Source organism: Manis javanica, chromosome 6 (genome assembly GCF_040802235.1).
Source record: "Manis javanica isolate MJ-LG chromosome 6, MJ_LKY, whole genome shotgun sequence".
Lineage (NCBI taxonomy): Eukaryota > Metazoa > Chordata > Mammalia > Pholidota > Manidae > Manis > Manis javanica.
Window position 1 is genome coordinate 143,776,262 of NC_133161.1, and position 27,546 is coordinate 143,803,807.

General features: G+C 55.4%; 1 protein-coding gene across 1 annotated transcript; it reads right to left on the reverse strand.

Moving 5' to 3' along the window:
* Nucleotides 1-6,087: 6,087 nt before the first annotated feature.
* Nucleotides 6,088-23,292, reverse strand: OAF (out at first homolog). Its single transcript, XM_017658773.3, has 4 exons — nt 22,578-23,292; nt 9,172-9,306; nt 8,099-8,279; nt 6,088-7,074 (listed from the first exon to the last, which is right to left on the reverse strand). Exons 1-4 carry the CDS (start codon nt 23,076-23,078, stop codon nt 6,809-6,811), a joined length of 1,083 nt encoding a protein of 360 aa, XP_017514262.3. The 5' UTR covers nt 23,079-23,292; the 3' UTR covers nt 6,088-6,808.
* Nucleotides 23,293-27,546: the final 4,254 nt, after the last annotated feature.

Consider the following 27,546-nt stretch of genomic DNA (forward strand, 5'->3'; position numbering starts at 1 on the left):
TCCTCGCTGGAAATGGGCTACAGCCTTGGAGAGGGTGCTTGGGGGAGGGAGGTGTGCCCCCAGTCCTACTCCCCACCTCAGCAAAGTGGCCTTCCTGGCTGCAGGCCCTGCTTCCCACTCTCATTTCCTGTCATGTCAGCTGGATTGAGTTGTCAGGGCTGGCAGAAGGGTGGAGAGCAAGGCGTCCTGGAAGGCCACCAAGCAACAAGTCCCTTCTAGCTCCTTCTGTCTGCCAGATGGGCTGTGGGGCCAAGAGTGTGGGGGTGCAGGGTGGGGGTCAGCTCCTCACCTTGGGGCGACAGGGAATGGATCCAAGCTCAGGCTTCCCAAAGAAAAGCTAAAAGAGGAACATCAGATTCCAAGAAGAACTTCCAGGCAGGCCTCTTTTAAAATCACACCTCAGTCAATCTGACGGCGCCATTGCCAGGACGAGTACTGCGGGATGGGGCTGGAGGGGGCTAGTGTCAGGGTGACAGAGTAAGAGGTGTTCCGGAAACCAGGATAAGGCGACTGCGTTTGGGGACGGAACCAGCGAAGACTCGGGAGTCAAACCGCGGCGCTGGTCCCTGCCCCTGCTACTCCCAGCGCTGAGCCCGCACCCCTGGACTTCCCATGGTCCCCAGGGCCGAGCCCGCGCTCCCCTCTGGGTTGGGGGGGCGAGTACACCCACACTCTTGGCCCACTTCGCAGTCGAAGGTTCTGAAAAGTGGATAAAAATGGGTGTTTACATTTAAAAATGCACAAAACGGTGCACAAAAAATGAACTTTTTTGACCTTGAGGCCTGGATCCGGTCACTCTGATCGCACGTTCGGCAGAACCCTGCGACCGTGAATCCCTTCCCGATTCTCCAGGCCTGACCGCAGACCAGGTTAAGCCTCCGGGTCTACCTGCACGCTCAGGGCAAGTCTAAGGCCAGCGCGCCCTCTTGTGGTGACAGGGGGTGTGACCCTGACTTGAGCACTCCACCTGCAGGACTGTGGACAGACCTCGTGGTCCTGCGGTGAGCGCCCACCCATGGTCGCGGGAGTTATAGGTGAGGACCCCGGTTCCAGGTAAGTTGGGAATATAGAATTCTGGCTGTGGGTCTTCTAGCCCACTCCCCCCATCAAAGGCTGGGCTTTTCCACAGAACACCAGCTGGAGTTTGCCAGCCTTGGCCGGGTCACCGGAGTGGCTACTGTCCTGTTGCTGTGAGGCTGAGCTGGTGGGAACGCCCCACCTTCCACACTGCCCTCGGAAGCTTCTGAGTACATGCCCATCTGACGCCACCACACGGGAGGTCGGCAGCCGTTTGCCCATTCGGCCATTCAGAGTGTACACCGAGTACCTGCGGAAGCTGTGTGTTGGGCTAGGAGCTGGGAATGGAACACAGGCCAGCCCCTGCCCTCAGGAAGCTCACAGTCTGGTGGCGGGCAGCAGGAAAGGCTACTTGGAGGAAGAGACATCTAAGCTGGCATCCCCAGCAAAGAGCAAATAGGTGGGAGTGGGCCCAGGCATATGCAGCAGCGTCCTCTAGGAGGGTGTGAGGGACAGTGGGTGGCCGCCAGGCAGGAGAGCCTGGCTATATCACAGAGCACGGGGGTGGAACACCCGTGTGAATGAGGGCATACCTGTGCAGAGGGCCCCCTAACTCTGCCCTAACTTGGGTGAGAACAGTTGGCCGGCTTCAGTAACGGATGGGTCGGTACTGATTGCTACATAGCCTTGAGTCTTGCCACCGAGGCTGGGCATTGCTGGGGAGGAGGAGGTCTCTGGCAAGAAGTCTGTGGAGGAACAGGGAGAAATGGGGACAGAGGTGGACAGCAACTTGGTTGTGAAGTGCTTTTGTTCGGTCCCGTAGATGGGAAAGAGACCAGTCCTCTCAGGGCAGATGGGGGAAGGCAGGAAAGAGAAGCAAAGAGAGGCGGGGGCAGTTTCTCTAGCGAGGAAGGGGCAGGGGCTGGGGACCGGGAAGAAGGGACACTTCCCCACCATTTTGACAGAAGGGGGGTCCCAAAGGCAGGGGTGGGTGTAGGTCAGCCGTAATGCGGCAGCCATTTCTGCTGCCCGTGAGGCGGGAGAGGAGGGAGCCCAAGGGCAGTGGCTCTTCACCCAGCCTCTGCCTGCTGCAGAGGCAGGACGGTTGTCCAGCGTGACGCACGGCAGGAGCCGGGGCCTGCGGTGGCCTGTGAGCTGCCTTCTTCCCCTCGCTCCGCTGGGAGCCCCTTCAGGCCTGGACCTTCTCCAAGGAGAGGGCATGCCCACGTCCCTGCTGGGAGCTGTGCTTCCCACCTCACTGCTGTCCTCTTCCATCCGCGGTCCATGCTCCTGGATCCCGGGTGGGACCGCTGCTGGTGTCCGTCAGGGGCTCTGCAGGAAAAGAATCGACTCGACTCGTGTGCCCTTAACAAAGGCATTGCTTATTTACAGAGGAGCAAGCAGGGTCAAGGGAGCCAGAGGGTGGTGCCACTGAGAAGCTGGGGCTGAGGGGGTAAGAGGAGGAAATAGTGGCCGGAGCCCAGGGAGGTGTGGAGCCGTGGAGCCGGGCAGCCAGTGCAGATGTGTGGTGCTGATGCGGCAGGGAGCAGGGGTACATGCCCAGACTTCACTCTCATGCAGCCCCCAATTTCTGATGCTTCTCACTGGCTCAGCCAGAGGGGACAGAACCCAGGTGAGGCTGACCCAGAGCTTGGTGTCTTGGGGCACAGAGCAAAGCAGACAAGGGTGGGCAATGAACAGCACAGGGTCGGGGGGAATGGGGAACAACCAGCACGGCAGTTCCCTGCTTTTAGTCAACAATTGAGGTCTGAGAATAAACCCTAGGATGATGCAATGTTTCCTAAGGTCAAAACGGTGAATACTTCATGATAATATCAGTGATAGCAGGGGTGATGGTTAATTTTCTGTGTCAGCTTGGCTAGACTATGGTGCCCTGTTGTTTGCTCTAACACTCGATGTTGCCGTGAAGGTAAATGTCATTAACAGCTACAATCAGTTGACTTTGAGTCAAGGAGATTCCTCTCAATAATGGGAATGGGCCTCATCCAATCAGTTGAAGGCTGAATGAACAAAAATTGAGGCTTCCTGAAGAAGGAATTCTTCCTCAATTTGCCAACATGAAATCTTGACTGAATTTCCAGTCTGCTGACCTGCCCTTCAGATTTCAGGCTCAAAACTGCAATACCAACTGTTGCCTAAGCTGCCAGGCTGCCGGGCTGCTAGCATTTCCGACTACCCAGACCCCACAATGATATGGGCTAATTCCCTGAAATGAATCTGGTTTTCTCTTTCTCTCCCCAGTTGGTGCTTCTGCTCCAGAGAACCCCAGCTGGTACAGCAGGGGTATAAAGAGGCAGGCCTTTCAAACGCTTGCCAGTGGGAGCACAAACTCAGACAGCCCCATCTGGAGGGCAATTCAACATTCTCTCCAGGTGCTGGCCATCGCAGTTCTCCATTTTTACCATTTCTCCATGGTGTGGCTTGTAAGTCTCAGTAACTAATACAATTGTCTACCAGTACCAGATGGCTAATAACCTGCCATAGAATGCCAGGCAGCAAATACACATTGCTCGCCAATGTCGGGGCTCAGAGGTGGTCCGGCAAGGCTCTCTCTCTTCATGGATGAGGAACCGGGGAGCTGGTAAGGCGGGACTCACCTGGGGTCCCACGGAGCTGGGACCAGGCTGGCACTCACATTCCTCACATGCTCTGCTAGCTTCAGGCTCTGCTTCTTGGGAGTGGTTCTTGCCCCACTTCTTTCCAGACTCCTTGGTGGCTCCACCCACCGCATCCAGGTCCCATGAAGACCCCGGGTAGAGGTGCCCCAACCATGTGGTTCCACAGTTCATCCCCTTGAGACTTCCCTTGGCTAAAACTGCAGGGAGAGGAGCCTAAGAAAACCTACAGAAGTGCAGCAAGGCCCAGCTTAGGCTGGGGTGATCCTGCTGGGGGGTGCCTGGCACCACTTTCATCTTTTCTGGCTTGAAGAAGCTCCAGTGAGGTCTGTGCTCCTGGGCTTACACCCGATGGCACTGCTTACCTTGGCAAAGGGCACTAATCAGGTGCCTGTTCCTGCCAATACCAGTCCCAGGGGAACTGTGGGCACCCCCTCCCCCGATGTGTTCCAGGATGGCTACTGCAGGCCTGGCCTGGCAGGTCCTCCACACTCCCCATCCGCCCTCCCCATGGTAAGTGAGCTGCGCTCTGCGAGGTTCCAGCTGGCCAATCTGATAAACCCATTCGGGCTAGTGGGTGTGCATGGAGTAAGGTGGCCAGGGGTTGAGTCCCAGCTCTGCTCTAAGCAGCCATCTGACCTTGGTGCTACATGATTTTATAGGTGGGCCTCATCCATAAAATGCCACCGAATTGCTACTAGGAGTCAGTGAGCCAGTTTATATGAAGGCACCTTGTAAAGTCCAAAGTACCAGAGAAATGAATACTCACCGTAGGTAGACTGCCTCTCCCAGTCCCAGGTGTTCTCACACATCCACACAGCCCTCCTAATAAAAGCAGAGCCTTATCTAGGTGTTTCTTAAATAGCTGACCATCTACAGCTACGTAACAAGCTCCCAAGGGATTCTAATACACACTGAAACGTGAGTCACTGGGCCGAGGAGTGAGTCTAAGGGTGGGCAGAGCAGATTGGGGAGGCTGGGAGGGTTTGGAATGATGACAGGAGTGGACTTCCCAGGGAATTTTAATTCTCATCCCTTAACACTAAGAAGGGGCCTCAGGCAGGGTGGTCTGTGGTGACAGTATCCAGAAGCCCCCCTCGCTGAAGGGAAAAGCAAGCTTGGAGGTGCTAATCACTCCCAAGGAAGATCAGAAAAACACTGCAAGTCTTGAAGACACTGCTCTTTTTTTTTAAAAAAGTACTGTTTCTGGCTACTTGGAAGTGAGTAGGGAAGGTATATGATTTGGGGACCCCACCCCCACAACGAGCGCGCATACATAGGGTGGGAGGTGCCTTCTCCTAGTTAGCCCCTCCCCCACCCAGAGCAGGGGTCCAGGCCCAGGACCCAAGGCCAGACTGGGTGGCAGGCAAGGAAGAAAAGGCCTGGAGAAGGCAGCTTCCCTTTCAGCAGCTCAGCTGCTCCTTGAAAACAGGTTCAGAAAGAGGTGCGCCCACTTGAAAAGGATGCCACCCACGAACCCTGACTTGACCACGGCTGAGCAAGCCTGGCTCCCACAGCCCTCTGGCCTGCCCAGATCCCAGGGGCAGCAGCAGCTGGTGCTGGGGAGCAGAGGGGGTCTGCCCTGCCCCCCACTTCCTCAAGGCCTCCGAGGAGGGCTCTGACTCTCTTGTCTCCTCCCTCCTAAAGAGTCGGGTCACCAGTGGGACACCTGGCACCTTCCCCACCCCTGACGTGCTCTGCTCTCTGCCCTGTGCTCACACCGTTCCCTCCCCCTTTCCATTCTTCATCCTTCAGCCTCAATGCATGTGCCACCCTCACCAGGAAACCTTCCCCGGCAACTGGGTACTTCAGCCTGCAATTCCTCTTCCCCAGAGGCCCTCCAATGTCTGGCGCAACGCTTCATATCACAGCCTCTTTATATAGCAAAGAGGCCTTCAGGATGCCTCGTTTAGTTGTCTCAGGTTTATAGATGAGGAAATGTCTGCTCTTGTCACTAACAGTAACCTTATTATTAATAGGGGATGCAGTGAGTGCTATGTCCTGGGCCCTTGATGTGTTCCAAGTCGCTTAAATCCCACAGTTAAGCTCATTTTATAGCAGAGAGAACTGAGGCACAGAGAAGTATTGCATAGTAAGTAAGAAGCGAGGCTAGGATTTGAACCCTGGAAGTCTGGTTCTGGAGTTTTCCCTTACCTCTAACAGACCTCATACCATCTCATGCCACCGGCTTGCTCATCTCTTATTTCTGCACGTCACCTCTCCTTAAGTGCAGAAGTTCTGTCTTAAATCCCTCTTTAGTAACATCCCGCCCCCTGACATTCTCTTCCCACCATGCAACGGCTGAGCACACAGTAGGTGCCTTAAAAGTTGTTCCAAGATTGGTCACCAATAGAGGACAGGAACACTTCTGCTGCCACCAGGTGGCAGCATTGGCCACAAATTTGCTCAGAACTCTTGAGTCTAGTGCCATCAGTCAAGTAAAAATTTAAACTTTTATTTCTGGTACAAATGATAAATACTTTGCATTAAAAATCTGGCATTCAAGTTTTCCTCATACTTCATGCTCCCTCCCTACCCAGAACCTTACAAAAATATTCCTGTTTAGAGGGAGAGAGCTGGCGCCTGCTCTAAGCACAGTCCAGGTCTGGAGAAAGGCACACGTGGTTTGTCTTGGGGCTGGGAGGGCCCCACTGGCCCATGGGTGGCCTCAGAGGCCAGCAGTGAGAAGAATGCATCATGAGCTGGTGCAGGGGCTGTGGCATCCACCCCAGTTCTCTGGGGCAATGACCCACTCGGGGTAGGGCATCTGAAGGTGTTGGGGGGCTGTTAACGGGCTTAGACACCATTTAGGGGCTAAACCGTAGGAGAGTTGATTAAATAGGGGAATTACAGGCCATCACGTTTTGGTTGCTTGAAAGAAACACTTCAGGGGAAATGAAGGGTGGGGTGCGAGTTTGGAGAAGCACCGTCTGTCTGTCTCCAGGAAGACACAGGGTGGGAGCGGGGGCTGCTTTCACAAGGGAGCCCTCCCATGCCACACCCCTTTTCACAGTCACGAGTGGTGGCCCAGAGGCTGCAGGGTCGGGGGGAGGGAAGGGGAGGGAAATAAGGCCTAGATGGGGGATGCCACCCCCACCAGTGGCTGGCAGAGGTGCTGTGGGCCCCAGGCAGCTGCTTCAGCGGCCACAGCCGGGCTAGGAGTCCTCATCCCAGAGGCACAGCTGCTTCTGGGGCACGTAGAAATCGAAGCTGTACTTCTTCTGGCAGCTGCGGATGCCGCACTTGTAGGGTGCCGGCCGGTCGCGGCTGTGGCAGTATTTGAGCATGCACGGGTACCAGGCCAGGCTCAGGCCGTAGTGGCAGATGCAGGGCTTCCCGTGGTCCCCCACCTGCACACAGCGAGGCAGCAGCACCTGCTCTGAGGCCTTGGGCAGAGCCTCGAACACAGAGTTGTCCACACCTGGGGGAGAGAGGCAAAGGTCAGGGCAGGGGGAAGGGGGGAGGTGGCCTCTTCAGGCATCCCATCACCCCTATGAACAGAGGGTTATCATCCCTGGTTGACAGGTGAGAAAACTGGCTCAGGCAGGCCTCTCATCTGGCCAAGGTCACACAGCAAGTAGCGGAGTCAGAACTAGACCCTAGGGCTGTCTGACTTCAAGGCCTCCACTCTGCCACGCTGTCACTCTTGCTTAAAAACATCAGTCCACTGGCATGTGGTGGGATAGAGGGAAGAGGAGAATGACTGGGAAGCCGAGGGAGGCTGCGCAAAGGGGGGGACATGTGAGGAGGGCCAGGCAGGGAAGGGCCAGCGCAGACATGCCGGGTGAGTCGGTGGCCCAGGGCACAGGGTGGCGTGTGAGGGGTGCAGGGGGGGGACAGCAGTGACCTGGACCCTGGCTCAGCTCAGTGGCCATGGGAAGGACAAGCCTCTGGGGAACAGTCTCAGGCTTACACCTGGGTTTGGGGAGCGATCCACTGGAGAGGGCTGTGTGTGTGGAGGGGGGCATGACCACCCTACAGGCATTTCTAAATCCAGCACTGCCCTGGCAGGGCCAGGCACTTCTCTAGTGCTCAGCCAGCTGGGCAGAAGGACAGGAACCCGCTGACATCTCCGTCCCCTCTACACAGAGGATCTGAGGACAGTGCTGGGAGAGGTGCCAGGAGACGGGCCAGCAGTGAGGCCTCACAGGCTGGGAAGGCAGAAGGTCCCATCTGTGATCTCACTGAGGGCAGGATGAGGCGGGAGCCGCCTGGGACCCCCCCAACAGGGCCCACCAGTGTCACAGTCCTGTGTCCCTTTCTGGAAAGGGGCCCTTTCACCTGGCTGACTCCTTTCACTGAAGAGCCACACAGGCGTCACTTCCTCCAGGAGGCCTTCCCTGACCACTCCCAGACTGGTCTGGAGGCCTCCCCTGAGCTTCTGCACCTCCTCCCTGCATGCTATCATATTTGATATGACCCGGTGGTGGGCAGCTCCAGCCGACCTTGCTCCAGCCAGAACCGGACATCCTCCTGGCGGGTGTAGATGGTATCTGCGGCCTCGGCACACACGTTGCGGAGATGAGGGCTCAGCAGGGCCCCCTGGCTGAAGTTGACAGCGATGTCCATGTGCAGCTGCTCCAGGCCCCGCACCTCCTCGGCCTGCCGCACTGCCCGTGGGTTTTTCTGTATGGAGACGAGATTTTTCCCATCTGGCCTCAGAACACCCCCACCCATTCTTTCCCTGATCTCTGAGAGTCAAACAAGCCCAGGCTGGTTGTCTTTAGAACCTTGGGTCAATCTGCAGGATGGCAGACAAGGGGTGCCACCCCCATTCCAACAGGCAGAGGCACTGATGCCCAGGGTTCGGTCAAGCCTTTTCCACTGGCCATTGGGCTGATGTCTGGGGCCTGCTGGAGAATTCCGACATGTGGCTGGGAGGGGTGTTGGAGGTGGGCAGGCCAGGCCCGCTGACCCAGGGTAAAGGACCTCTGGGCTCCTGTGCCTTCCAACATCCAGAGAACTGGAGTCTCTCTGGGAGGGGCGGGCCCTGCTGGATAGTTTAGGGAACCCAGACGAGGCTGGGCAGAGGCTCAGGGCCCGGGAACAGACTAGGATTGGGTCAACAGGCTCAAGTGTGTTGAACCCTGCACTGAACATTATCTCCTTTAATTCTCACTATAACTCATTTCTTGCTAAGTAAATGAGGCTTTGAAGACAAGATAACTTGTCCAGTGCCACCCAGATCTTGAGTGATGGTGCTGGATCTAAAGGCAGATCTGACTTCAGAGTCCAAGCCCTGCACCTCCATCATAAATGGGGAGGAGCCGAGATAAGGGGTCTTCAGGGGCCTGGGAGTTATGGGCTTGGTGCAGATTAGAGGTTCGTCCTGGGGCAAAATCAAGGGTTCCGGAGTAGAGCCGGGGAGCAGGGCTCTGGGGATGAGGGCTAAGGTGGGTCAGGCGCCGGCTGGGAGAGGTTGTGGGGAGGTCCAGCTCCACAGCCAGGCTGGCAGCAGGCAGGGGTGGGGGCTCTGGGGCAGGAGCGGGGCGGGGGCCGGCCTGGGGTGGACACTCACCTGCCGAAGCTTGGCCATGGCCTCACTGGGGATGATCTCATTGTGGTACAGCCGGGTGACAAAGCAGAGGGCCTGGAACTGACTCTGCCCCTTCTCCAGCTCCCCTAGGGTCAGGGTCCGGAAGATCTTCACATCCTAACGGGGAAGGCTAGGGTGGGGACTGGCTGGAGTGGGTGAGGCCCCCTCCCCAGCATGCCCTGTGCCCGGCTCAGGCCCTGGACAGGACTCATGCTTGGACACTGCGTTGCCGCAGACACTTCCCTCCTGCTGGTCTAGGAATGTGTATCTTTCCCATTTAAACCGAAGATGTAAAAGAGAGAACACTCTCCAGATCTTCCAAAACCTCCTGGAAAATTCACATAATGAACTGCTCAGAAAGCTTTCCAAAAGTCAGCTGGTTAAAAGTACCAACTTCCTCTCGGAGGCAACAGGTCCCCCTGGTGGCTCCTGGTTCCTGTGTAGCTGATGCGTCGGTGGCACCGCCATGCCAGTGGAATCAGGGTGAGTCAGGGCCCCTGGCACCCCTGGCCGAGGCATCACAGAGGAGGGGCTGCACTGTTTACAAGGAGATTCTAGAGTTTCTCCTGCCGACATTCTTACTCAGTAGATTTGGGGAGAGGCCTAAAGACTGGTGCTCCTCAAAATGTCCCAGTGCTTCTGATCAGCCAGGCTCCGGCTACCTGCATCTCACACGGAGGAGTCGGGGCAGGACGGGATTAAGAGCAGACGCAGGGCAGGTTGGCTGCATCCCGCCTGAGGAGCTGGGATGGTTCACCTTCCCCCTTCCCTTCCCACTTCCCCTTTCCCCATCAGGTTACTAATGGCATCACCAGGCCAACAGCTCCTTCTTTGTTACTCACTGCTTGATGCAGAGGCCACAGGAGAGCAGAGAGGGAAGGCAGAGGGGCCACAGGGTGGGCTGGGGCTGCTGGAATCCTGTGCGCTGCCCACCCACCTGCCCCCGAGGTCCCCTGCTCTCACCCATCTCTGACCTCAGTTGACTGCTCCCGGTGAGAAGTTAGCAGGTCCCCATCAGAAGTGGTCTAAATCTGTCAGGAGCCCCCTGCCAGGGAGGTACCATCGCCACAGTGACCATTCTCCCCTAGGAACCCCAAAGGCCCTGCCTGATACTGAGTATGCAGCCCTATGTGACTCTCCTCTTTCCGTGCATGTGCCCTGGCCTGCGTCACTCAGAGGGTCCCATTCACTAATGTTTACTGAGCCCCCTGCTAGAGCGTGAGCGCTGAAGAACAGGGGCTGATGCTTGCCACCGGGTCCCTGGTAAAGGCATGAGGGATCCATGGTTCCTCCCCAACTCCACAATGGATTGGCCGGTGCCCTGCCCTACCTGTCAGCTTCTCTAGGCCTCACTTGCACAACGGGATGGGAATGAATTGACCTGGCAGCCTTGTGGGGAGGACCGAGCTGCTGTAAGGGCAAAGAGTGCCCCACTCAGCACTCCGTCCCTAAGTGCTCGTGGCTGATTGCCGCCAGTACGGGAGACCAGCAAATGTTACATGGGGCCTGACACAAGTGGCTGCTGTCGCCGCACACACTTCTGAAGTCCTCTGACTTGACGAGGGTGTTTCTCTCACTTTCTTTTACAATACGTGATCTCTGGAACAATGAGGTGTGGGGAGTGTATGGAGAAATTTTCCATCAATATTGCAGCAAGGGAAACTGAGGCCCAGATTGTGAGAAGGGTTCTGTTAGGTTTCTTACGATGCCAGCCAGACTTGTGGCCAAGGTGAATGAGTGCTTGGATTCCTATCAACAGGAAATCCGTTCTTGGACCATGGGACGGGAATCTCCTTGGCCCGCCAGCCTGTGCCATCCGATCTGCATTCTCTCGGGTCGGCCGAGGGGAGGCTGCAGGCTGGGACACTTGTGCATTTTCCACTCTGAGCTCACTTCCTGCCAGGTGAGACTCGATACCAGACTTCCCCTCACAGAGCTTGAGTCAGGCGGATGTCCCTGGGAGGACCCCCAGGCAGGATCCAAAATCCAGCTCCAAGGGATTTTCAGCAATGACTTTTTTTACAAGTTTCACAGCATCTCCTCAACACCACAGGCAGGCTCCAGACCCTGCAGTCTGAGGCTTGCAGAGTGGTCTATTGCCTGGGGACATCACTGCCCACTAACAGAGAGCGTTTGAATTCTTGGACCAGACCCCAGGGTGAAAGGAACCTATTTTGAGTTTTTTCCCTGCCTTGATATTAAATAACAAATGTCAAAGACAACAACAAAATGCTACCAAAATGCAAACCTGACTGGAGGTGAGGAGAGGGAATGAGGATTTCTTGTTGAGATACATTTCCTCTGTATCTCCCATTTATTTGTGTAGGAGAAAGATTTATTGACACTTACAACCGAAAGGTACAAGTCATTGTTACTATGAGTCAAAAAGGATGTATTGTCCTGTTTACAATCTTTACAACAGGAAGTAGGAAGATTATTACCGAGTTTGGAATGGGTAGCTTGTTTAAGGTCATGGGACTAAGAGGAAATGTAGCCGGAATTTTCACCCAGGCAGTCTGACTCTGAAGTCTATGCTCTCTCAGTCACAATGCACAACTGTTTCCTAGACCGACTAGTCTGATTTCCTGTGATGCCAGCTAAAGGAGCTGAAGCTCAGGCCCAGAGAGGTAGTGTGGTCTGCCCTTGGCCACACAGCTGGCGAGTGGCAGAGTCAGGATTGGAGCTCAGTTCCCTCTGCCAGCCATGCCCATCCGGGGGTGTCTGTATGTCCTCTGCAGACCTGCCCCAGGACTGTGGCAGCTCCTGCTTATGGTTCTGCATGACTAACAACAGCATTTGACACTATGAGAGTAAGATGAGGCAGGCCCACCCTTCTAACCTGCTTGCCTACCCTGCCCAGAGCCTCTTTAAACCCTGCATTCTCCAGTCTTCTTAGCCCTATTTCTCCAGAAAGCCATATTGCAATTGCTGACCCCTGCCTCGAACAGGCAGCCCCGCTGGCTCTGTCACCCTGTCCGTGTCCCTCCTGCCTGCCACTCCCCTGTACCTCAGACTCACTACGAAGGCTCAGAGGACTTTCCCTCCAGCACAGAGGGAAGGGCAGTTCCTCCTGCTTCTGGGAACATCTGGCCAGATGCTAGGTCCAGGCTTCCTCCTCTCCTCACCCAAGAGTCTCCAGGGATGACTCAGATGTCGCGTAGCACCCAAGGCAGGTGGCACAGCTGAGAGAGATCCCATGGCAGGGGCCTGGAAGCAGGCTCCTCTGGACCAGGGCGCAGGCTGGGACTCCCAAGATGGGAAGTTTCTGTGAGGCTCCTTCTCCCGTGAGCTCCTGGGAACCTCCAGCCACCAGAGCAGGCCACCATGGAGAGGTGGGTCACCCAGTACCAGGCTGAAATCTGGGCAAGGCAAAGTGTGGCAGATATGCCATGGAGATAGTGGGTGTCTGCTGAAGTCCCGCGCAGTTGTAAGTAAGGAGCAGGGGCGGCGATGTTCTGGGATAGCAGAGTGCTTAAGAACAAGGGCTCTGGAGCCAGTTCGAATCCGGGCTTTGCTGATGGCATGTAACCTTGGGGGAATGTACTTAACCTCTCTGTACCTTCGTTTCCACATCTGTAAAATGAGTAAAAGTAACAGTACCCTACACCTCAAGGGATTATTGTGAGTAAAAAATATGTGAAAGGTCTTAGAACATAATGGGCTGAACATTAAGTTTCTCTGTTATTGTTGCAACCCCTGGCCTTGCTTCAACTGTCATCAGCCCCAGACCTGCAGAGGCCAGAGTCAATTCTTTTCTTCTAGGGATGCACCTGAGGCTCAGAGAGGTCAGGTGACTCCCTGGGGCTTGCAAGTGATCAGCACATCAGTGGGAGAACATTGAGGAGCCTTCCCTAAGACGGGGCTTTCTCAGGCCCCAGGCTGGGCAGTGGAGGGGGCCGAGGCCTGGGGTTGAGGTGTATGCTAAGTGCTGTGGGGCACAGAACAGATGAAGCACTTCCTGTCCCCTCAAGGATAGAAAACTTGGAAGAGGCGGGGAGGAAAGAGTTCCCAGAAAGAGGGACATCTTAGAGGTCCTCGACAGCCAAAGAGTAAGGGACTTTCTAGAAAGGGAGAGGCATTTATAGAAGACAGGACAATGTGAGGGTCTCTGAATGCCCCCAGCCGATTCGCCCTTCCATGCTACTGTCATTTAATCCACCTAAGGCCCTTCAAAGCCTCCTTTTGTCCTCATCAGAAACTATACCCCCCCCCCCACAGGGGCTGGCATCTGGGTCTTGGGGCACCACCCCTCTTGTGCTCTCTAAGCATCGAACTAAAGAGGTGGTGGCTCCCAGAATGATCCATGATGCCACGTGCCTTCCCATGAGCTGCTTCCTCTGCTGGGGATGTCCTGTCCCCATCTTCCCATCATCCCTCAGGACTCCATTCAATGCATCACCTCCTCTGGCCAGTCCCCCCAGTGCTGCCCTCAGGCACCCCCCAGCAGTCTCAGCTAGTCACAACCCCTAACCCCTAGAGCTTGAATCCCACTGGGTCTGCAGTGGCCGCATTACTTGTCTTTCCTTCCAGAAGCACCTCCTTGAGGCTGGCAAAGTATCTTATCTTCAGTGTATTCCTATCCCCTGGAATGTAGCAGGTGCTCAATAAGCATCTGATACTGAATGAACAAAGCACAAACAGGCGCATGGAAGGGCTCTGAGCAAAGTGGTGGGGAGCACCAGGGATGGGACGGGGTCGGGGAAGGCAGGGGATGTGGCTGGAGGAGGAGGCCGGGAGGAGAGGCAGGGCTCAGAGGCTGAGAGCCCAGCCAAGGAGGCTGAGCTTCGTCTAGCAGATCCCTGGATGGCATTGATGGGTCTGGAGCCTGGATGTGACATGAGCATAGCTGTGCTTTACAGCCAAATCAGAAGCTTAGGTGGTGCGGCTGGAGCTCAACACTGATGAGCCGAGTGCGTGAACAAATGCTCTGGGGCCTCCGGCAACCCCTTGGCCTCTAGCAAGGAACCAGCTCTTTCCTCTTGGGCTTGCCTGTAACTGGCAGTCCTACAGCTGCTATTTTGGCTCTTAGGAGGTTTAGGGGATCCTTTTGTTCGTGACCCAGTGAGGTTCCAGCAAGGATGTGACCTTCACATGTCACACAGCTGCAGAGCCAGGACCCGAAGCCCAGGTCTCCCGACTCTCACCCTGGCGATGCTCATGCTCTTCTAACCCTCCTGCCTTAGCCCTTGTCCAGATACTCTGTTCTTCTCCATGTCCACCCCTTGCCACGCTGTTTTTCCATATCTACTGTGCTTCACAGAGAGAAGGCTGCCGTGGCTCAGCTGTGCTGGGGCTCCAGGTAAACACCTGAGAGACAGCAGAGAGTCACTCTGGGAAAAGCAGGTGCCCTGTGCCAGGCCCCTGACACAGCCTTTCTGGGGAGAAGGCCCCAGGTAGCATCTGCGCACAGAGCCCACTGGAGCTCTGACAACCGTGGAGCTGTCAGTCCAGCCCCCAGCTGCCGCCTCTCGGCCTTCGGTAAGACTGGAAAGAAGGAACAAACTGCTCTCTCACTTCAGCCACTGTTGGGGCTGTCCCCAGCTCACAGCCAAGGGGAACCCTAACAGACACACACAGACGGACACCTGCTTTCCCCCACTCTCAGACCACACGCCCATGATCTTCCACACACACTTGTTGTTTCTCAATCTCTTCTACATGCAGTTGCTCCCACTTCCACCCAGTGGCACCCGGACTCCCATAACGCCCTCCCTGCCTGCCCAGGGCTCACACTATGCTCGTTGGTACATCCCATGTGGCCCACACAGTGCCTCACTCAGTGGCCCACTCAGAGGCTCACACATGGCCCACTTGGTGCTCACTCAGTGCCTCACAGTGGCTTGCTCAGTGGCCCACAGAGTGGATCATACAGTGGATCACTCAGTGGCCCACACATGGCTCACTCAGTGACTCACAGTGGCTTGCTCAGTGACCCACACAGTGGCTCACTCAGTGGCCCACTCAGAGGCTCATACAGTGGCTCACTCAGTGTCCCACACAGTGGCTCATACAGTGGATCACTCAGTGGCCCACACATGGCTCACTCAGTGACTCACAGTGGCTTGCTCAGTGACCCACACAGTGGCTCACTCAGTGGCCCACTCAGAGGCTCACACATGGCCAAGTTGGTGCTCACTTGGTGCCTCACAGTGGCTTGCTCAGTGGCCCACACAGTGGTTCATACAGTGGCTCACTCAGTGGCCCACACAGAGGCTCATACAGTGGCCCACTCAGTGCATCACATGGTCGCGTTTCCTTGCTCAGCCTCTCTGCAAAGCCTCCCCTCCCCTCTCTCTTAGTCTCAGACAGTCTCCCAAGCATATCTTCTCCCTCAGTCTCCCACGCCCTCTCCCTCCTGGAAATCCCCCAAGGCTCATGTGCAGCGTCTCACACACCCTTGCTCACCCACAGTCTCACAGCGTCCTCACACACGGCACCCTCCCTCCCTTCATCGCACACAGCCTCTCAGGCTCGGAGCTGCCTGCTCAGCCTGCAGGCGCCTGCCCCAGCTCCTTCTCCAGACGGCCTGCTCTGCGTCGGGGGTGGCGAGCTCCCCTGTCCAGACCTTGCTGTCAGCCCAGCCTCCCACAGCGGAACTGCAAATGAAAGGGGCCAAGACAGCATAGCAGCCCTTGCCCTCAGTGGCTCTCTCCCAGCACCCCCATCCCATGGTGGTTGTACGGCTCAGGCTGGAGGCCACCTCCTCCAGGTTGTCACAAGCCCCTGGGCCAATCCTCCCTTGTCTTGCACAGCTGTGCTGTCTCCTGGGAGGTTCCTCAGCCATCTTGGTCTCCAGCCCATCACACCAGAGCGCATGATTTTGAGGCCCAGGCTGAGCCAATCTAAATATTTATTCCTCTGCTCCTGCCTGAGGCTGCTTTATGGCTAGAGAGGGGGCCGGCTTCACTGGACTGGGAAGGTGAGGGGTCAGCCTGGAGAGGCATCCGGGAAGCAATGCCTTGCTGGCCTCATACTGGCAGCCCGGGGCAGGCCCAGGAGCCCGGTCGCCTCCCTGCCCGGTCTCCTCATGCAGGAACAGGGGAGGAGGCGTCAGTCCAAAGTTGGCACCCAAGGCCTTAGGCTGCCCCCATTAGAGATGCCTGTGCACCCTCAGGGCTGGACCCGGACAAAGGCTTCTTGTTGCGGGGCATTAGTGCAACTGGCTTGCAGCAGCCCCCCTGCCCGTCCGCCCCAGAGCCCCCAGCGCTCTGTCAGCTTGATCGCAAAGGTCACCACTGTCCTCGGCCCGGGGAACAATGTGAGGCTTTTTGTGGATCAACTGCACCCCGCTGTTGTGCTGACTCAGGGCTCCTGAAATGGGGCTCTACGCCTCTCCCACCCAGATTCCCAAACGGACACTCCCCCAGTGCCCCTTATCAGGATCCCCTGTGGCAGCCGCTTAAACACTCGCCAACTTAAAGGATGGAAGTTCCCAGTGACACTTCGGTCCCCAGAGCAGGAAAAAAGGAGCTGAAACGATCTGTTTAACAGCACAAAGGAGAGCTGGGGTGGAAGGACCTGTCCAGGCCCTGGGTGCCCCTGCTACCCACTTTCACAACAAGCCTGTGAGCGCCAGGCTACTGTCCCTGTGGCTGTGCTGAGTTTGAGGCTGGTGCTCAGAGAGGTTAAGTGACTTGTCACGTCACACAGCTAGTAAAGGGCAAAAAAAATATACACAGTGAGGCCTCAGTAGTGTCTTTCAAAACCAGTCCTCTCACCTACACGTCTCCAGAGGCCATCTCAGGCACAAAGCTGCGAAGGGGCCAGTACTCAGATCCCCTGGGGGTTATGAGCTAGTGGGGAGGGGCCCGGCCCAAATCTGCACAGAGGAGGGGTTCTCTGTGGATTGGCAGCTCTGCCCCAAGGTTTTTCAGCCATCTTCTTTGCCTTCCCCTCCCCTATTCAGAGTTCTTCAGACTTCTGGAAGGAGCCAACGTACATGCCATGGTGTACACAACAGACAATCGGGGTACAGTGGAAGGATCCTGGGGTTATAATTCTGGATCATTAGCTACTTGATCTGGTCAAGTCACTTCATAGCTCTGAGCCTCAGTTTGCACATCTGCAAAGTGGGGGCGGTACCCGCCTTGTGATGTAGTAGTGAGGACTGAACGAGGCCGTGTGTGAGCACTACTAATAGCTTGTGGCCTGAGGGACCTGGGGCAGGACGTACAGACACATGCCACTGTCATCTCAGGTCGAGCTCTCCAACTTCCGGTGGGACAGAGTCTGTCCTGAATTCTCCCTCCGCCACCGCTTCCCTGCAGCTTGGGAAGCCTGGTATGGAAGAACCCCGCTTCTCCCTTGGCCCCCTCCTTTCCAGCAGGCCACTCACTTGTCCCCAGATAGCAGTCCTCACTGCCTGAGCTGGGATCTTTTGCCAGGACTCCTCCTGGGCATAGACGTTAAGGGTGGGAGATCGTGCCAAGCCCCAGGGAGCACTTCTAAACCTTGGGGCAAGGCGGCTGCTACCTGAGACGGGGGGAACAACTCCAGCACGCAGGGGGATGGCTGTGGAACCTGAGGGCCCTGTGGGCATGAACTGGGGGGTTCCTTCTGGTGACTTCTCAGAAACTCCTGGGACAAAACACTCTGCACTCCAAAAAGGTCTGGCCCTCTCGTGAAAGCACCTCTACTGCTCTCTGCTCCCCGAGAAGAGAGCCCATCCATCACGTGCCTCTGCACCAAATCACCAATTAGCAGGGACCTAACACAGACAGGGCAGGGAGGGCCTGCCCTCAAAGCGTCTGTCTGACCTCCCCGTGAGCGCTATCCTACTACACGCAGCACGCACCTTCCTCTGTTGATCCTGCTCCCCGGATGAGGGGCCCCAAGGCAGGGACTCCCGCACTCTCTGGACTTCCTTCTCGCTGCCACTCAGTGCCTAGGGCAGGGCTCAAGTTTCCACTCCTCAGGGGCCCTTAGGAGTGACTCTGAGATGACCCGCAGGGCCAAATGGCTCCCCTCATCTTGTCTTCAGCCTGCTGCCCCTCATTCTCTCCTCCCGCCACACTGCTGGAGTCTGTGGCTCCTTCTTCCCCTCTCCTGTTGCACCCACTGCCCCAGAGCAGCTGCACATGACTTTCTCATATCTTCCAGCCCCACCCTCCCCATCCGGTCAGCACAGAACCACGCTGCCTGGAACATGACTCATCCCCTCCCCCAGCCTTTGGACACTTAGAGGGGGGACACAGAGGAAAGAAGACTTGGACAGGGAAACCAGCCTGTGGCGGGGGAGGGGTGGGGAGACCAGAGGACTGTCAGACAAAAAGCCGGGTTAGAGATGGGATGGTGACGCGTCACTATCGGATATGGCCAATGAGTATGTGCATATGGAGATCATTTCATAGAGAGCATATGGACTATATGGGGAGTGCTGCCTGCTGGGTGTGCATTATGAATTTGCATTCTTGTACCTAAGGCATGTAGAATTAGGCCTGATGTCCATACATTGCATCAAACACATTAGGGCTACTGTGGGAAGAATGACAGGTTTCAAATGGGCAACTGAGTGTGGGCTCTACTTCCATTTAACAGCCTAACCTGCCCCTCCTCCAAGTCCCCTCCTCTTCCCTGGAGCAGTTATGCCCCTGGCTCCCAAACCTACTACCCACTGGAATCACCAGGGTCTCTTTAAAAAATGTTGCCTGGCTACCACCCTCAGTCGGTATGGAGTGCAGCCCAGGCATGAGGGTTTTTCATAGCGCCTCAGGCGGTTGTAATGTGTATTACAGTTTGGGAGTCACTAAGCTAAGGCACCGAGCCAGGCCTCAATTTGCCCACTGCAGGTCAGCTGCCTTCGTGCAGGGCTTGCGGTAATGCACAATGGCCGTTTGAGCGCTCCAAGCTACCTGTGGAGTCTGCAGTCCTCGCCTGGGTTGCAGGCTACATGTCATACAGTGGACTGATTACTCTTTCTGCTTCACAGGCTTCTAGTGCAGCATGGCAGTGTGTGAAGAGCCAGCCCACACTAGAACCCTGCCTCGTGTTAGAGGCAAACAGACAAGGTGGGAGGGGCTGGGGAGAGGGGGGCTGGGAGCAGCCAGCCAGAGGGCTGCGATGCATCTAGAACAAGGGGGATCACTGCTGCCCTGGGTAGACTGGGGGGACAAGATGGCTGCTCCATGGTCTGAGGGTGGGCCAGTAATTTTGGAGTGTGATAGTTAATTTTATGTGTCAACTTGACCGGGTTAAGGGATGCCCAGATAGCCAGTAAAACATTTTTTCTGGGTATCTCTGTGAAGGTGTTCCAGAAGAGACTAGCATTTCAATTGGCAGAATGGGTAAAGAAGACGGTCCTCACCAATACGGGTGGGCATCTTCCAGGCTGGTGCAAACAGAACAAAAAGGTGGAGAAAGGGCAAATTTGCTGTCTCTGCTTGAGCTGGGACATCCATCTTCTACCCTCGGACACCAACACACCTGATCCCCAGGCCTTCGGACTGAAGCTGGAACTACATCCCCAGCCGTCCTGGGCCTCCAGCTTGCAGATGGCGGACGGTGGGACTTCTCAGCCTCCTGTACCATGGAAGCCAATCCCTCAGAATAAATCTCTCTATACATGTATGTATCTCTTCTTGTTCCTGTTTCTTGGGAGAACTCCAATACATGGTGCTTCGAGGGGAAGGTTATAATGAGGGACTCAAGGCTCCCCAGGCTCAGTGCTAACTTTCTGTGTGACTGTGGGTTCATCAATCAACCTCTTTGAGTCCAAGCTTGGCAGGGAAGGTCCAGGCTGAAATGCTGCATGAGTCACAATTATGAAAGCTAATGGCTTATCTCTTGAGCTCTAAGAACAGAGAGTATTTCATAGGCCACAGGCATTACCTTGTTCAGGTCTCATAATAACCATGGATTGGTACATTCTTATCCCCATTTTACAGATGAAGAAATGAAGGCTTGCAGAGATCAAGGAGCTGGCCCAGGGTTTAACCAGATCTGTCTCATTTCAGTCTGGGCTGTCTCCCAAAGTGATAAAATGGCAAATGCCACTATTCCCGAGTGGGCTAGGGACTTTTCCCAAACCACCCCAAATGGATTTGGTACACAAAATAAGCACAATGTCCAGAACTTTTTTATACAGGAAAGTTCATTACTTCTAGATAGAACCTTCTTGTGGAAATCTGCCAAGGACAGTGAGGCCTGAGGCCTTGAGGACTGAGCAACCAACCGGAGAAGTGATCTGGCCCAAAAAGATGCCCATATAAAAGCTTTGACCAATGCAGGCCAGATTGGTGGGGGTGAAGGTTATTCCACCCCACCTCAGTTGGAGGGAACGTGGAGAGCGGGTTCTTTTTCTGTACCTTCCACACCCAATTCCCTCCCTTGCTGATGAAATTGGAGATGCCAGGGGGTGGTGTGAAATGCCAGCTTCTGGGTCAGAGGCTAACCTCAACAGCAGACTTTAGAAACCTGGGTGGAGATTTGAACCGGTGCGTGAATAAAAGGGAACTCTTGGGAGTTAGCTCAAAAGGGATTCTCTGACTAGGCAGTCAGCCCCCCACTAAACTCTCAAGCCCAGTCCCCAGCCCTGTAATCCCACTGCCACCTGGGCTTTCCCCTCTCTTTGCCGCCAGGGTAGAGCAATAAAATATTTCATGTTGTAGCTAGAGGCCATAAAAGCTTAGCTCTGCCCATTGTCTCATAACCTTGGCTGCCGGGGTGGTCCCCGGGATGGGGAAGCCTCTCTCCGAGTTCCAGCAGCCATAGAACAATGGGCAGTGGGCAGGAAGGTGGGACACTCATAGCCTGGCCCAAGGCTCATCCTCAAGGGCAAAGGCCTTCAATGGAAAGTTCCTGGGGAAGTTTAAATGGATGCCCCCTAAGGAGTTCAGCCACTATTTGGATTTTCCAAGAAAAGTACACTTTTGACAAAGTGCCCCTGAAGTAGGGATGGGGAGGCAGGAGGTGTTCTGGCCCTGTCAGTTCTCCTCTCTACACACAACCTCACCTGCCCCAACCTGAATGTGAGAACCTGGCTTGGCCCTGCTGAGTAACAAAGGGCCGCAGGATCTTCCCAACTGTGACCTCCCAACTGTGACTTTCCCAACCATGAGCCGCACCTCCCGCCACAGTCCTCCTTTGTCCCATGTCAGTGACAACTCAGTAGTTTTGGGACAGATCAGCAGTCAAGCCCTATATCCACTGTCACCTGGACAGCCCTCATCCCCCACCCCATGCTAACTATGACAATTTTGCTGGGTCTTGAGCTGATGCCCCGAATTCTGCTCCCTCTCCTCTCAACTGCCCTGTCTATACGAGGGGGTGGGGGAGAGAGGTGGCTCGCAATGGTCCTGCAGGCCTGGGCTTCTCTGTCTGCCCTGCTGTCTAATCAGCCTCGCCTATTCCCCCAGAGACGGAGCCGCACAGGGCCTCTTTTTACCAGGAAAGGGGCTGGGGGTGGGGTGGGCAGTGCGTATAGGAGATCAGCAGACTCTCTTTGAGTATCTACACCCCACCCGCCCTCTTTCCCTCCAGGATTCCTGCCTGGGGATCACTGTTAGTCACTCACAGGCCTCCTAGGCCCACTGACTCTTCACCACCCCCAGCCATAGCGGCCAGGTCCACCTCTGGTTCCCTCCACAATGCACACGCACACACACAGTGAGTCGAAGCTGCTCTCTGTCTCCATCCTGCCACCTGGACTAAAACATACAGGCTGGCAGCACCTCTGTCAGGCAGGGTAAGGAGCAGCACCGCTACCAAAGCATAGGGACCTCACTTAGGGCCTCTCCCCAGGTCCTCCTGTTGCGAGCTTCCCAACCGTCCAGACCAAAGAAGAAAAGTAGCTTCTCATCTTGGGAGCCACCAGGGACAATCAGTTCTGCCTGGGAACCCCCTGTTCCCCAGCCCAGGAAAGTGAAACAGACGGAGAGGTGGTTCACACACTCCAAAATGTCAGGGCTGGGAGGCACGGAGCTCCCTAATTTTCCTGTATAGAGGTAAGAAAGAAGGCCCAGAGAAAGAATGGGACTTGTAGATCACACAGTGAGAACCCAGGGGCTCTGATGCCTAGGGTTTTTCCAGCTAAAGCACATGGAAATTACTTGAAGAAGGGAGTGGGGGTTAACATCAACTCTTTCGAAGGAGGGTCAGCAACCCGGAGGGCTCTGGGGGAGCTGGACGAGGAAGTGGGGCAAGGGCTTGACAGGGAGGTGAGGAGGGGCCTGGGGCAAAGAGGAAAAGAATGAGGGGGAGCTGGAGAGCATGCAGGGGAGTGAAGGGTCGGCTCTGGACGCTGGGGAGCGGGCACAGAGGTGTAGGGGAGAACCCGGGCGACCTCGGCAAGTCGTATCTGTCCTGGCCCCGTGTCTCCTCTGCAGGCCCCAGCGCGACCCGACTCGGGGGCGCTCAGGTCGAAGGTGCCACCGCGCGCGAGGGAGCCTCACCCTCCTGAAGTCGGCGGTGAAGGAGATGAGGGTGCCGTCGGGCTTGCGCAGCTCCAGGCTGATGCTGTCGGCCTCGCTGTCCGCCTGCAGGCTCTCCTCGGCCACCTGGCCGTCGGGCAGCCGCACGCGGACCCGCAGCTCGGCCGGCGCGCCCGGCCCCGGGGAGGCGCCCAGCAGCGGCACGAGCAGCGGCAGGAGCAGCAGCGCCGCGGGCGCCGGGGGGACCCCGCGGCGACCGAGCGGGCGCATCTCCGGGGGCGGGCGCGCCCAGCGCGGGCGGGGACCGGCGCTGCCAAACTTCGCCCGAAGTTGGAGGCTAGTTCGGGGCGCCCGGGAGCGGCCCCTCGAGGGGCGCGGACGCACGTGGGCTGCGCTCAGCCGCGCGCCCCGGCGGCTCCGAGGCGGACGCGGCGCTCCCGGGACCCCCGCCCACCGGTCCAGCGCCGCGGCTCCCGCGGCCCCCGACTCCGGCGCTCCGAGGCTCGGTTTTGCACTTTTCATTCAATCCCACCCCCCGTCACTTCCTTCAGAAAACAGAAACCACCAGGACCTGCCTTAAAGAGACCGCGCACCTCTCGGCCCTTAAAGGGCCCGCGGCGGCGCCCCGGGAGGCGGCGGGGCGGGGAGAGGGGACCGCGCCGAGCGGCCGGGTGGGACAGGGCTTTCTCGGCACCCCCGCCCCACCCCCCGGCCGCGCCCGGGCTGTGTCAGGAGTTGACTCTCCCAGCAAATCCCTTCCTCCCAGCAAGGGCGGGCTGGGTGACTCTTACCCCCGCCCCCTTTTTTTGGCTGGTTCTTGTGCCACGTGGATGAAATAATCGGGCTTGGGGTTTTAGGGGTTTTGTTTGGTCTTTTAGTTTCTCTGACACAGCGAATTTCTAAGACCTTCTGAATAAGTCAGACCTTACCTCACACTCAGCTTTTTGACTACCCTAAGTGGGGACAGAGGAGATGAGATGGTAGCCTTGCTTTGACATCCGTCCGGTGGGACATCTTGATAAGTCAGACCACCTCTCCGGACTCGGCCCTCAAAGCACCCCCGTTTTGTGAGCCCCTTTTAGGCTTTCCTTTTCAGGCCAGCCTCCCTTGCTTTCCCCATCCACACAGCCTTTCAGTCCTGCCCACCTTCCCAGACCCCCCATTCTTTCTTCCAGTAATAAGCTGAGCAAATCCAGGAAATGTTAGATTCCAGACCATTTGGGAGAATGTTTAGGGACAGGACACTGGCACTTAGCTGTCGGGGGCTGTTCCACAACTGCAAAAATATGCCTGCTCTGCCATGTACCCCAACAGTGACCTGGGTGAAGGCGGGGGACCTCTGCTTAGCTGTGTGCTTTGGGCACGTTTAAAAATTCTTTGGGCCTAAGTGCCCTTGTGTATAGTGGGAGTTGCTGAGACCTACAGTGTCCTGCCAACCTCGTGGAAGAGAAAGTTCCATGGGGATGCTCGCCACCTGCTGTGCCCTTCACTTCTCTTTATTCTGTGTCCTGCTATTCTTTCTGAGATCTTGATTGCAGAAGGTGAACACTCTCTGCTCTGTAGCCTCCTTCTCCTCTAGGCGTTCCTTAGCAGAGGGTTCTTATTAATCCCAAAGATGACAACAGGTATCCAGGCCCCCAGGTAGTGTGAGGGTGCCGGCAGCTAAGCCAGGCACCCTTGAATTGCACGGTGAGGCCTAGAACCTGCCTCCTTACTACCAATTCAGGGCTTCCCCTGCTACACTCTGCTGCCCAAATTTAGGGCTGAAAGGGATTCATGAGAATATCCCAATGTTTTCCAAATTTGCCTTACTGAAAGAATTACCTGGGTGCTCATTGGACAAGCAGATACTTGGGTCCCTAAATCTAGCCAGTCAGACTGTGTGGAAAAGAACTGAAAATGTGCATTTTTAACAAAGGTCTGGATGATGCTTGATATAAGGGGTTGATGGACAGAGGGTTAAGCATAAAGGATCTAGAAGAAACAGCATCTTTCCTGGGGAAAACCATCCTGGCCCCTGGGGAGTTTATCTTCACATCAGGGAGATAAGGCAGGCTGTCAGAGAGGGATGGATTAGCCCAAAGATACTCCCCTAGAATCCAGCCCCGAGCAGGTAGGATTTAAAAGGCCCAGGGTCTTAAAAACTGGCCTCTTGCCTAACAGGATGCTCGTTCCAATCCAGCCTCAGAGCTGGGTCTTCCCAGTGAGTCAGCCCACACAGTCATTAGGAGCTCACCCACGTTTCCTAACTTCTCCTGATTCAGGTCCCATCCCCTACCTGTCGTCAGCTCTGCCCCCAGCCATGTTCCCAGGCTCCTGCCCAGGGTGATCCCAGAAACAAGAAGTAAAGAAGCCCTGTGTGTCTGGTATCCTTTTTAGGTCTCTCAGGCTAGCTTTGTCTCTATTCAAATTCTGGGTTTGGAAACAAGGATAGAAGAACCTGTCTTTCCCCCACCTCTTCCCTATACTCGAGTAGGTCTTTAGTTCAACCACAGATCAAACTAGATTTTTCTTTTAAAAGAAGTGAAGTCTCACTTCACCTGTGAGCCCTATCTATGCCCTTATTCCTTCTCATTTTACCTGAGCAACTCATCAAGGACAAAATCTCAAGCTTCCCAGGAAGACTTCCCAGCTATGGCTCCTCTCGGTGCTGTTTTCTCCTGCCTCTAGACTCTAACAATAATAATTATTATAGCTACTACCATTCATGGTATCCTTATTTTGTCCAAGCACTTTGCATCTATTATCTTATTTAATTTTTATGGCAACCCTCCAAAGTAGGCTCTATTCTTAGCCTCTTCTTACTGATTAGGATACCGGGACTTAGAAAGGCTAAGTAATGAACCCAAGGTCGCACAAGTAGGGGAGCTAGCAGGGACTCAAACACAAGTCCGCCTGACCGCATAGGCTGCTTTTATCCACAGAAGCATGTGCCCGCCTATAGCCCTTGCTTGCTCCAACCCCATCTGGGCACACAGCCCGTGCTATCTTCTACCGTAATCTTAACGGTTTCATGTGTGGCAATCTTGTACCCCACTGAGGCTGTCAGTTCAAACAGGCCAGCCCCGTGCTGGGAACACAAGAATGCTTTGCTTAAACCAGCCAGCCGTAGAAGCACCCATTCATCTTCGGTGTAAAGGCCCTGAGAGGAAGAGCTCTAACAAGCCCAATTACCCTGACTACAGCCAAATAGCCCTCATTGTCAGAACATTCTTTACCTCTGATCTCAAGCCCTCTGCCATACCATAAACCAATTTCCTTTCTTTTCTGATCTCTTGCCCCAGGAAAGCTGTTGCTAGTAGAGTTTCAAAGCAGGGACATCAGAGTGTCAATCCTGGAGCTCGGCTGCTCAGGAGCTGTGTGAGTCAGTGGCCTGTTTCTGTGAAATGGGCACATACATTCCTTCCTCACTGGGTTATTGTGCAAATTAAATGAAATGTGCACAGAGCACTTCACAATGTGTTTAGCACGTAGTAAAGGCCCAATAAATGGTGACTATTATTGTTTAATATAGTTTATTCTCTCCTGCTATATCAAATCTTAAATCCTCGTGTGATCCACACCTGACCCCCTCCTCCCTTGCACAGATACTCATACTCATTCAGGATCACCTTTTCTCTTTATTCTCTTTAGTTCTTCCGGACTTATGCTGCTGGAAATTTCCGAAACTGGGAAGTAGGCAGCCAAACCTCAGGAGGCACCTCTCCTTTGCTTTTCGGTCTTAATGTACCTTTATTTGGCATGAAGAAAAAAGCCACGCCATATCCCAGCCTGTGACCAGGAAAGCGGGTGCTGACAGAGGCCCGCAGATGCTGGAAGGGGACTGAAGCAATGGCCTCTAGCCAGAGATGCGTAGATGTGATGGGGAGCTGGTCTTGGCCACCGTGGAGAGATTCCTCTTGCAGTTCCTTTCTGCGGCTGGCCTTCGGCTGGGGCAGTAGGAGGTAGAGCCCTCCGTTACTGGGCCCTTGCGGGTAGGGCTGGCCACGTGTGTGGAGTCTGAGGAGGACCTGGGGAGGGGTGGGCCTGCTCTCCTCTGTCTCTTGAGGCCATGTGTACAGCTCCAGTCACTTCACTGCCTAAGCAGAGGCGTGAGTTAGTTTTACAGCATCACTCAATTACTCAGTTACATACACCCAAGGGTGTGGTGGGAAAGTGGACTGCAGAGGCAGCAGGCTGGGGTAGAGCATGGAGAGGAAAGAGAGGCAGGGACAGCAGCCATTCTCTGCAGGCAGACAGCCCTGCAGAGGGGAAGCCTGGATGGAGCTGGGCTGAGCCGGTGACTTCCAGGAAGGAGAAGGAAGCCGAGTAATTGCAGCTCCAAGGGAAGGCGCCCCTCAGCGTCTGGGTTCCCGGACCCGGACTCCTAAAGCTCCCTAACATAGCCATCTTCTCCATGGCATTTGTTCCAGGAGGCCTTTCCTGCTCCTCCACTTGGACACTCATTCATTCATTCACTCACTCATTCATCCAGTCATGTAGAGTCACTGTGCCAGAACAGGCAGAGGTGATAGTTCCTTACCCCGAGGTGGAGCCCTACAGCGGCAAGGGAAGTAGGCATTACGGAAATAAGTGCAAAAGCAAGTACCTAAATTAGAATGGTTGTAACTGGTACAATGGAGAATTAGAGGAGATTTTAGACCAGACCAGGGGGCCTTAGAAGGCAGCAATATCTAGGCCAGCTTAAAAGATGAATTAGGATTGACTGGCAAGGACGATGTGCCAGGCAAAGGGCACAGCTTGTGTATGGGGCCTGAGTCTGTGGCTCCCCAGAAACGTCACAGAGTATCCGAGATGTGATGAGACGGGAGAGTTGCTCAAAGTAACACAGGAGCCAAGGAATGCAGGGCCTTGCCGGCCATGTTAGGATGTGGGTTTTTGTTTTGTTTTGTTTTCCTAAGAGCAATGGGCAGTCCCTGAAATGCATTATGTAAGGGAGTGACATGATCAAACTTGTATTTGAAAAAGATCATTCTGGAAGTGTATTGTA